The 11,036-nt window shown below is 48.2% G+C and overlaps 1 protein-coding gene across 1 annotated transcript; it reads left to right on the forward strand.

The window, feature by feature from the left end:
• Positions 1-1,155: 1,155 nt before the first annotated feature.
• ALAS1 (5'-aminolevulinate synthase 1) lies at positions 1,156-8,346 on the forward strand. The gene is made up of 10 exons (XM_059856325.1): positions 1,156-1,437; positions 2,187-2,393; positions 3,396-3,551; positions 3,634-3,856; positions 4,311-4,495; positions 5,031-5,210; positions 5,379-5,543; positions 6,640-6,908; positions 7,350-7,512; positions 8,065-8,346. The coding sequence occupies exons 1-10, from the start codon at positions 1,239-1,241 to the stop codon at positions 8,223-8,225; spliced, it is 1,908 nt and encodes a 635-aa protein (XP_059712308.1). The 5' UTR covers positions 1,156-1,238; the 3' UTR covers positions 8,226-8,346.
• Positions 8,347-11,036: the final 2,690 nt, after the last annotated feature.

Consider the following 11,036-nt stretch of genomic DNA (forward strand, 5'->3'; position numbering starts at 1 on the left):
CCTCCAAACTCCACACCTGTTACAAAACCCACTCCTGCCCCAAAGCACCCAAGACAGCTCTTGGCTCTCTACCAAAATCCTGTCTTCCGTGAAATTATTTCACAAGATGAGGGGGAAAAAAATGTGTTGTCGTTTTTCCTTCTCCATTCTTTCCACACTTGAGCAGTCAGTCCTCACAGGAAGTAGCACTACTGTGGTTTGAATGGCCACACACATAAGGAAAACTCCTTTTACCATTATCCTCCCCACCAAATACTCTTGTAAGCAAACAAGCTTTAAAGTCCATTGCAAACCAGAGAATGAAGGGTTCTATTTTACATGTTGCTGTTGTTCTTCCCTCCAAAACCTGGCAAAAATGCAATGATGAAAGTCTGAGCGTCACCTACAGAGGACCCGTTAGATCAGTATCAGCTGTAGGAAAAGTGAGAGGAGTTCAGGATCCCACCACAACCACCTGAGCCCCGGGCACGGGCTCCGCGGGGAGTCAGAGGGGCATTTAGGAACAAGACACCGAGACGCGTCCTAGCAGCGCTGGATTTCCCCCAGCCCAGCTGACCCAGAGCTCGCCTCTCCCCACGAACGGGAGCGCTGGGGTGACCCCGAGTCTCATGTCCTGGGAGCGAGGGAGCCCAAACCTTATGGGAAACAAGCACTGCACAGCCTGGGACTCTGGGGAAACCCGGAGCAGCGCTTCCCGTGCGGACCATGCCCACACAGCCCCCTCTCAGGGCCGGCTGCCCCATCCCCTCACAGACCCCGACAGTACCCAAGCCCCCTCCGTACCCTCACAGCGCTGCGGGAGCGGCTCAGCCTCCCGCACATCCTCACAGCGCCCCTATTCCCCCATGGCGACCACACCTCCTCCAGCCCTCACAACCTCTAGGGGTCGGGACGCACTCAGCCCGTCACGATCCCGGAGGTCTCTCCCTGTCCTCGGGACGCCTCCAACCCCTCATGATCCCCGGAGGTCTCTCCCTGTTCTCGGGACGCGTCCATTCCCTCAGGACCCGCAGAGCTCCCCCAATACCCTCATACTGCCTCCAGACCCTCACCCCCCACAACACCCCAGAGCCGCCGGGCGCCGCCCCCGGTCCCTCCCCGCGCCTGCGCAGCCCCACCGCGCCTGCGCCGCGCCCCCGGGTCTATAAAAGCGGCAGTGCGGGAACACACCGCGGTGTCGCCTTCCCGTCGCCGGTGTCGCTTTGCTGTCACCTCCGGTGTCCCGTCCGATAGTGAGGATGGAGGCGGTGGTGCGGCGCTGCCCGTTCCTGGCCCGTGTGTCCCAGGCGTTCCTGCAGAAGGCTGGGCCGTCGCTGCTGCTGTACGCCCAGCACTGCCCGCGCATGATGGAGGCGGCCCCGCCGGCCGCCCGCGCCCTCGCCACGTCCGCTGCCCGCGGGCAGCAGGCGGAGGAGGAGACCCCCGCGGGCCGCCGTGGTGAGTACGGCCGGGGAGCGAGCCGAGGATCCCTGAGAGGGGGGGGAATAACATAGACATTGCATGTCACGGGGCGAAACTTCTGGAATAGGTAGCGCTGAGGCAGGGGTTGCTTAATCCTTGAAATGTCCGCGGTAAGGAAATTTGTGACCGTGGTATGAATCAGGGACCGGCCTGTTGGGGCGTCCTGTGGCGAGCCCCGGGTGGGGATTCGGGATCCTGGGTCCCGGGGCGGTGTTTCTCACGGTACGGTGCCCCTTCACGCCACCCAGGAATATTCCTTGGGGAATTCTTCCCCAGGCAGAAGCTGGGGAAGGAGCTGAGGCTTGCAGCAGAGAAAGCTGCATGGCTGAAAAATCTCTGAAACTCTTCGAAGGAAGGTCACAGAATCACAGTTAGGTTAGAAAAGATCTCTGAGGTGGAGTCCAGCCTATGACTGAACACTGCCATGTCAATTAAACCATGACACTTAATGCCATAGCCAGTCTTTCCTTAAATATTCCCATTGGGATTGAAAGAGAGGTATTTCTCCCCCTCAAAGGGTACAGTGCTAGATCTAGCATCTTAACTCAGGCGTCCCTTGGGTGTTGCTGGCATTTTGTGCTTGTATAAATAAAATGTGACTGCTCAGTTAAATAGTTCTGAATGGATCTTGCCAAATTAATTACAAAAGTAATGGATCAAGAAACTGAAGTCAGTGTATTCAAATGATGAAGCTGAAGTTTTTCCTTCTCTTGCCTGCATTTCAGAGGCCAAGAATGTCAAAGAAGCGGCCCAGCAGAATGTAGATGGAACCCAGCTTCCTGCTGGCCACCCACCTGCCAGTGCTAGCCAGAGTACAGCTACCAAATGCCCATTCCTGGCAGCTCAGATGAACCACAAGAAGAGCAATGTTTTCTGCAAAGCCAGCCTGGAACTGCAGGAGGATGTGCAGGAAGTGCAGGCTGACAGGAAAGGTACGTTCTCTGTGCACTGAAGCAGTGATTCCTCCTGAGAGCTTCTGGTGCCTGACTTGGATGTGGAGCATGCCCAGTCTGACAGGCACCACTGAAATTATGCAGCTGGGATTATGGGAGACTGCAGGGAAAAGCTGCTGGAGAATGTAGGTGTTAATGACATACCTGTGACGTTTTTCAAGGCTTCCCTGGGTGATTCTGATGTGGGAATACCGTGAGCTGTATTTTGATGTGCTGGCTGGCTCTAGATGTGTAAGTCAAGCTGTTACACTCGCACCCAGGCAGATGCTTAGATCTGTAGATAGCTTTGCCAGGGTGCTGGTTTAGACAAAGGCTTTATATCCAAAGATGGAGCAAAGTGTCAAGACACCAGGCAAGTACCAGCACAAATCCAAGCTTGAAAGCAGGCAAATGGTTTTGGGGTGGTTTTTTGTGTTTATGGAGCTAAAGGGTGTTGGCTGGCTTGCAGTGGTAGTGTGGAAGGGCTGTCCTCCAAAGGAAGGAATTTCTCAGCAGTATCAGTAAAGCCTTGCTACTTGTCTCAGAAGGCTTATTTTACTTTCCTGCTTGCCTTCTGTGGCATAGTTATTAAAAAAATAAAATCTGTGCTAACAGAACAAAAAGGAAGCAGCTGATTAGAACTCTGCCTTCAGTTAGGTGTGTACCAATCCTTTCAGATGAGTGCTAAATAGTGTGGTTCTCTGTACAGCTGAATAGCTGTATAGTGTGATTCTCTGAGTCATGGTGAACCAAATACGGTATAAGGAAATTGCCTGTTGTACTGTGATTGATTAGCAAGGCTAATCCTTCTGTCTTGTCAAAGGCAAATTTGTAAGCAAATAAAATAGTTCATCCTAGCGGGATCGACATGGGGTTTGGGGCATGTACTTCCTAAAGATTGAAATGTTGGTTTTACTTAAAATGCTTGCTTTGCTGAATTCAACTTACTTCACTCTGTTTCAAACCAAACAAACTCACTGGAATTTATTACAATATCTGTAGGTACAGAATTTGCCAAAATACCAAGTACTTCCACAGTGAGAAAGATTGAGGCTGAGGGAGCAGAGCAGAGTGGCTTGCTTGAGAAGTTTAAGGATATTATGCTGAAGCAAAAGCCGGAAAGCGTCTCTCATCTGCTTCAGGATAACTTGCCAAAATGTAAGAATGTCTGGCAAAACCCCCAGAGGCCTGGTCTGTTGTGATTATTTCCTGTGTGCTGAAGTCTCTTGTCTCCTTTCAGCTGTATCCACCTTCCAGTATGATCAGTTCTTTGAGAAGAAGATAGATGAGAAGAAGAAGGATCACACCTACCGAGTGTTCAAGACCGTGAACCGCAAGGCACAGATCTTCCCCATGGCAGACGACTACACCGACTCCCTGATCACCAAGAAGGAGGTGTCTGTCTGGTGCAGCAATGATTACCTGGGCATGAGCCGCCACCCTCGTGTCTGTGGAGCAGTTATGTGAGTGCTGCTGTGTTCTTAAGAGGGGTTTTCAGGCTGTATTTTGCGAGAAGGCTTCTGAAAAACTGATTTCTGTACTGTGGGACATAAGTTGCTTCTGATGTGATTCTTGCTGTGCAGTTAAGGTTACACTCGTTTCTTGAGTGGTCACTTAGAGCTCAGATCCAGCGCTGCACTGTGTATTGGTCACTGATTGTGCTCCTTGAATCTTCCTTAAAAGCCCCAAATGCTACCAGATAAACTGGATGCTATATTGCAGCTGTGCTTGGTCACTGATATCTGACCTTGCTGGACTCCTGAGTGTGCAGGTTGCTCAAAGACCCAACAACTGCTTTTTGCTGCCATTTCTTCTTTAGAAAAGTCCGGATTATGTAGCAGAATGTTTTCAGCAATGATCCTTTACTCTTCTGTGTGTCCCATAGCAATGCTAATGCCTTTCTTGGGCTCTCTTTAGGGAAACACTGAAACAACATGGTGCTGGAGCAGGAGGTACCAGAAACATATCAGGAACAAGTAAATTTCATGTCGACTTGGAAAAAGAACTAGCTGATCTTCATGGAAAAGATGCAGCACTGTTGTTCTCATCTTGCTTTGTAGCCAATGACTCCACTCTCTTCACTCTAGCTAAAATGTTGCCAGGTGAGATCTCAAACTGCACCTGTGTTGCCACAAAAACACAGCCTTGCCCCAAGCTGTTGGGAGTATGTTTTGCAAATGTGAGGATTCACCCTAATCCATGGGGCAGAGTGTGGTTTGCTGGTTTTAAAACCATATTCAAGTTATGTTCAGTGCAAATTACCTATGTGTCAACCTACTGAGATATTGAGATCTATGAGCTGGGATCTGCTGGAGGGGTTAGACAAGCTGAGTCTTCTCTACTTGTGTTTAAACTCTACCTGAAAATGAGACTGCAGCAATTTAATGTCTTCCCCAGAAGTTAGGAGAGTTAGATTAACTGTTTTCTCAAGCTGTCATTTGTGCTAGTTTGAATGCCTAAAATAAACCTCAGATATTACTCTTGTTTCATGATCTGTAACTTGCTTTTTTGATCAAGACTATTACTTTCAAGAACAAGCCTTGTTTCCTGACCTCTTCCCATACATAATGCAATGCTAGGAATCAGTTAATGCTTTCTATACTTAAAATGTAACTGGGCTGTAACCTGTTTCCTCAGGTTGTGAGATCTACTCTGATTCTGGAAACCACGCCTCCATGATCCAGGGGATCTGTAACAGCAGGGTGCCAAAACATATATTTCGCCATAATGATGTCAACCATCTTCGAGAGCTATTGAAAAAGTCTGATCCATCCACCCCTAAAATTGTTGCATTTGAAACTGTTCACTCAATGGATGGTAAGTTGATATCAAAGCTTCCTCTCTGCTTCTGGTGCAATTAGTCCTCAAAATCATCTGCTTTAGTCTCAAAGTGTACAATGCTGTAGGGGTTGTCTAGGGGTACTTCTGGGGTTTATCCAGCCATACAGCAAATCCTAAACTGCCAGTCACTGCTTTGGTTCCTAGGTGCTGTTTGTCCCCTGGAAGAGCTGTGTGATGTGGCCCACGAGCATGGGGCCATCACCTTTGTGGATGAAGTGCACGCTGTGGGGCTGTACGGAGCCCGAGGAGGCGGGATAGGAGACCGGGATGGAGTCATGCACAAGATGGACATCATCTCTGGAACGCTGGGTATGCACAGCCTGGCACTCCTGCAGGAGCTGAGGCAGCAAAGCTGCTGAGCAGCCAAATTAAGTGGGTTAGCTAAAAATCAGTCTAGTCAGATGAACTTGTTAAGGGCTGCTGGGGCCTAGGATTTTTCAGAAAGCCCAGGGGATTTAAGTGTGCCCCACAGTTTGAAAAGCTTCTGTTAAGCTACTTATGCTGCCTTAGAAATAGTTATGGTAGCTTTGTATGGGGTTTTCTTTTAAGCAAGCTAGCAAAAAGTCCTCCAGTGGCATGTTATACAACTCAAGAAGAAATTCAGGTGAGAATGCTAGTAGAGCAGTTCTCTATATTTAGTAGGACTTAGTTCCTTTATGTGAAATGGAGTGCTCCTAATCTAGAAACCTGAGATGGGGAGTTATGTAAAGAGATTTGGCAAGTACTGAAGCAACTGCTATTATCTGAGTAGAAGGCAGGCTCAGGAGTAAGTTTACTGCTGTAATTTGAAAGGTTGTTTAAACACCTTTCAAAACATAAATAAAATTTACTAGAAAAGTTCATGTCCTTTGGAACTTCAAGTCCTGGGTTACAGCCTAATAGGAACAGAAGTGTTCACCAGACACCCTACTTCTGTCTGTGGCTGTGTTCTACACTCCAAACATTTGGAAAGGAGGGCTGGTATCAACCACACAATCACAGTAACGGCCTTCTGTGCTCCTTAGGATCACAGGCTATTTCTAGCATCTCTGAAACAGATTATTTTAAATCTGCTGAGAGACTTAGTGTTGATCACTTGGGGTCACTGCTCAAGTCCCTGCTTGATGATTTGGCTTGGAAGGTCTTCCCCAAAATCAAAACTTGTGTATTTGATAGAGGCATGAACTGTCCTTGCTGTGCAGCAGCTAGATCCACATTATCAAGATAGACTGGCTTAAAAACAAAGCTGTACTATGTGCTGAGTAAATACAAGATTACTGAGGGGGGCTGGAACATGCCATGACTACATTACATGTGTGGTCAGAGTAACCCATTCTTCCAAGTGGAATAATGTGAAGTCTTGGAGCTTTTCAATAGTTGGAAAGAATAAATCCACTCAGTTACCTTTTTACTTTTTTTCCTTCAGGCAAAGCATTTGGCTGTGTGGGAGGCTACATCTCCAGCACGAGTTCCCTGATAGACACGGTTCGCTCGTACGCGGCCGGGTTCATCTTCACCACGTCGCTGCCGCCCATGCTGCTGGCAGGGGCCCTGGAGTCCGTGCGCACGCTCAAGAGCGCCGAGGGCCAGGGGCTGCGCCGCCAGCACCAGCGCAACGTCAAGCTCATGAGGCAGATGCTGATGGATGCAGGGCTGCCCGTGGTGCACTGCCCCAGCCACATCATTCCCATAAGGGTGAGCACTTGGGGTGCTGTTAACGCAGGGCTGTGGCACCCATTTTGCTGTCCATGAGCACACTGTACCATCAGGTATTAGGTACAGCCTTCACCAAGTTCAAATTCACCCTGTTGCTCAGTGGTGGTGTACCAGGAGTCTGGCTTAAGTCTGGTGTAAATATAAAATAGAGGGAGAAAGACTGTGGGTTTCATACACTAACAGTATACAGAAAATAAGGAAACTGCTGACAAGCTAGTAAAAAGATTTGGGTGGTAAACAGGTACCTGCCTAGACTGCAGTGGTGCTCTTATGCCCAGAGTGCTCTGCAATACCGACTTTTAGTCTTTCTTTCTGACCTACCAGCCCTCTTGGATTCTTATGACTTGTTAAGTTGGGCTGACAGTTTTACCAACTCTCATTCTTTTGGTTGCTCCTGTAACTTAAAATTTTGAACTTCAGGTTGCAGATGCTGCTAAAAATACAGAGATCTGTGACAAGCTGATGAGCCAGCACAGCATCTATGTCCAAGCCATCAACTACCCAACAGTTCCCCGTGGAGAGGAGCTGCTCCGAATTGCCCCTACACCTCACCACACCCCCCAGATGATGAGTTATTTTATCGGTGAGTGGACTCCTGCATCAGTGCCGTGCAGATCCTGCCTGTCTGTGCCGTCTTTGTACTGAAGATGAGACTGGGAAGCACTTCAGTTTTAGATGTCATGACCTGGGCTGTGTGTTTCCTTTGCTGCAGCACATCCTGCACGTTTCCCTGCTTGGAGTGTGAGATGTGAAGGCCAGTGCGCTGTGACTTGGAGCAGAGGTTGCAAGGCCATTGCAGACCTATCCCCAGCTAGGGCTCTGCTCATGCATTGTCTAAATCAATCTTCACATGTTATATGGATTCCAAACTCAGCTGTCCTCAGCTGAGTTGTTAACTTGTCTTAAACATGGATCTGTTCAGAGACAGTAGATCTTGCTTGATCCTGTAAGGAGAGGTGATAGGAGGAAGCTGAGACTTAGTTGCAGCCCAGTTGTTTTAAAAGGTAGATTGTGTCAGAGTGAAATCCTATTATCCCTGCTCACTTGGTTAGGAGAATAAATACGCTGAAACTTCTCCTGCTTCTCTAAAGTAATCCAGTCTTAAGCTTTGATCTTGATAAACTTTTTTTAACAGAAAAACTGCTGGCTACGTGGAAGGATGTTGGTCTGGAGCTGAAACCACACTCCTCAGCGGAATGCAACTTCTGTAGACGACCCCTGCATTTTGAAGTGATGAGCGAAAGAGAACGAGCCTACTTCAGTGGCATGAGCAAACTAGTATCTGTCAGTGCATGAGAGTAACAGTGTTAGTTGCTGTCCAGCCCTAGTATGGAGTCAGTGGCATTTTTTTAATTGCTCAAGTATTTTAATTGTAGTTGAAGCACTACGCTCTGAAAATAAATTTCAAGAGCCATGATGCCCTGTTGTGTTTGTGTGCTTCTGTGTCCATTCCATAACTGGAACTGATGTCTCAGGGGCTGGGATGGCATTTGATGGGATAAAACAGTGCTCTACAGCTTCATGCCCCTCAGCTGAACTGCCTGTCCAATGACAATGCCCAAAGAACTGCAGTAGCGTTTCCTGCACGGGGGTTATTTATTATGAAAAGAGAAAACAGCTTCTCTGGGCCATCTTCCTGAACGCCTTTGAAAACCTGTAGGTAGAGTTCTACCTGCCCACTAATACTTAAGCACCTTGAGAAGTGCTGCATATAAGCAGCTTGCACCCATGTTTCAGGAGGCAGGCAGTTAGAATGGATTCTTCTAGATGCTGTCTCCTTCTGCTACCCTCTTCTTCCTTTGTAATTTGTGCACAACCATTCCCCTACATTCACTACACTGAGGCATTCACTACACTGAGGGAGAAGGTGCTAATGGCATTAATTAAGTGGTATCTTCTGACTACCTGACAGAAAACCAAGGTGGTGGTGTGGCAGGGGCTGGAAAAGGAAGGCGTGTTCACCATTGCAGGTGGGCTCTGGCTGCCTGTGTCTGCATGAGCTGCTGTAAAAACTGGCAGCAAACAATAGAATAGTTCAGGTCTCTGAGAGAAGTCATTGTGGGGTGGCATCAGTACTGCCTTTGCAACCCTTCTGAAACCTTAGCAATTGGGTGTAACAGGCCCATCTTATTTAATGCTTTGGTAAATAGCAAAGGCCTGCTTTGAACAGGGGCAAGTCAATTCTCTAGGTAAGCACGTGTACTCAGAGGTCAGTATTGGCATGAAGTCAGGCAGAGCACTGAACTGCTCCTTGCAGGTGCAGGCACGTCCAGGGACTGCTATAGTGGCTTTTGCTGCTTCTGAACAGCCACTCTCTCCAGGGACTCTTGTGGCTGTAAGGAGCCAACCTGGCACTTCCCCCTGCTGGCCCACTCACGTGTGTGCTGCGAGTCTCTCTCCCACTGGGGATCTGTTAAAGTATCACAAATAGCCATGTGGGGTGGAGATAGAATCCCAAATGAAAGCAAAATCATCAGCTGGAAGTCACCAGTTGTTTAAGCATGTACTGAAGCACCCTGCCATTCTCAGAAGAGTTTTATAAAACATTTGACTTTCCAAGCAGTCAAGCTGCTCTGAAAAACCCTCTGCCAGCCAGCCAAGGGGCTGCTGCTGCCTCTGCCATGTGCAGGTGTTCTATAGAAGGGAGGATGTGACCTGCCTGGCCTTGCCATGAATCATCTGTGGCCCAAAACTCAATGCATATGCATCTGTTATAGAGCTCTTTCCATTCTCTTTTAGGTTATATTACTGCATTAACTGGAAACATAAAATAACAACCACAGCTCCTCCATCAGCCTCTCCCAAGGACTTTGTCCCCAGCACCATGACATGCCAACGTCATTGCAAACTCTGGTAACAATCAGGGAACAGCTGTAAGCAATCAGTGTGTGTGGGAGATAACACAACATGTTGACTCACATATGGCCATATTCTGACAGTACCAGGTCACTTGGATTTCTAGTTTTTTTCACTGAAAGCCTTCAGAATTGGCCCAGTCCATTTTACAAACCAGTTCATAAGCCCAGTTTTTCTCCCTAGTTTTTATAACAGCGACTCAAAACTTTGTTCTACCAAGGAGGAGAAATAAGACATAGAAAGGTACCAGCTATCAAAAAATCTCCAGAGTTCCCCCAAATTATTCGCAGGAGAGAACCAAACCCCAGGATTCAAAGTTGGCAACCTTTGAAATGACAGGAACACGAATAACCTCAGCACGTGGCAGCCAGTGCCTCCACACCTTTAACATCAGCTGTGACAAATTACCTTTAGCACTGCTGTTGGCAAGCAAGAGTGTGAAAGCAGAACCAGGGCACAGCAAGAGGCCAGCAGATGTCCATCACTTAACTGCAAAAGAAAGACAAATCCAATGGCACATTGAAAAGATAAATTCTCCCCAATGGAAAGGACAAAGAAAGAAAAAACAAACACATATTGTTTCCCAGCAAATAAAAATTGAATGGGGGGGTTGTATAAGTAGGGATAAGTTATGCAAACTTTAGTTTGGTTCCCGGAAAAAATAACAGAGGAAGTAATCAGTAAAATATGTTTAAGGTCAGACAATGGCATGGGCAGAGTGAGGAAGAAGGAATGCAGCCATAAAGCCATGGCTAACATTTGTCTGGGCCAAAACAATTCATCTAGTTAAATGTTGCATAGCCCTAAACTCACACACACCACCACCCACCCCCCTCCCCTCCATTTCCCAACCTCTTTATACAAAGGAGAAACCCCAGGTGCTACAGGAGCAGCTACACCATTCCAAGTGCAAGCAGGAGCACGTGTTCCCGTGTGCCCCATTGCTGGGAGGAGCTGCAGGGCCTTCTGCTCTTACCATGGCATTGCTGACACCACCAAACCCACAGCTCTGGCATCCCTGATGCTTTGCACCCTTTTATTTTGGAACACACCCCTTGCACTGCAACCTGGCCTGCTGCCAGCAGCTGGGATGGGGGATGTGAGTGTGGACTCACCACAGACCACTGTTGTTGGGGCACACGCTGGCACAAGGCACCAAAAGCCTAATGCAAGGTAACCCCTGGCCCAGAGCTGCTAGCCCACCATAGCACAGCTGGACTCCTGGTTATTTAACATGTTCTGTGCCCCAGC

This window comes from Haemorhous mexicanus, chromosome 11, assembly GCF_027477595.1.
Source record: "Haemorhous mexicanus isolate bHaeMex1 chromosome 11, bHaeMex1.pri, whole genome shotgun sequence".
NCBI lineage: Eukaryota > Metazoa > Chordata > Aves > Passeriformes > Fringillidae > Haemorhous > Haemorhous mexicanus.

Coding starts and splice junctions, on each gene's coding strand:
- ALAS1 (XM_059856325.1), top strand. CDS start 1,239: ATGGAGGCGGTGGTGCGGCGCTGCCCGTTCCTGGCCCGTGTGTCCCAG. Junction 2,394..3,395: donor AGTGCAGGCTGACAGGAAAG/GTACGTTCTCTG, acceptor CAATATCTGTAG/GTACAGAATTTGCCAAAATA. Junction 7,513..8,064: donor GATGATGAGTTATTTTATCG/GTGAGTGGACTC, acceptor TTTTTTTAACAG/AAAAACTGCTGGCTACGTGG.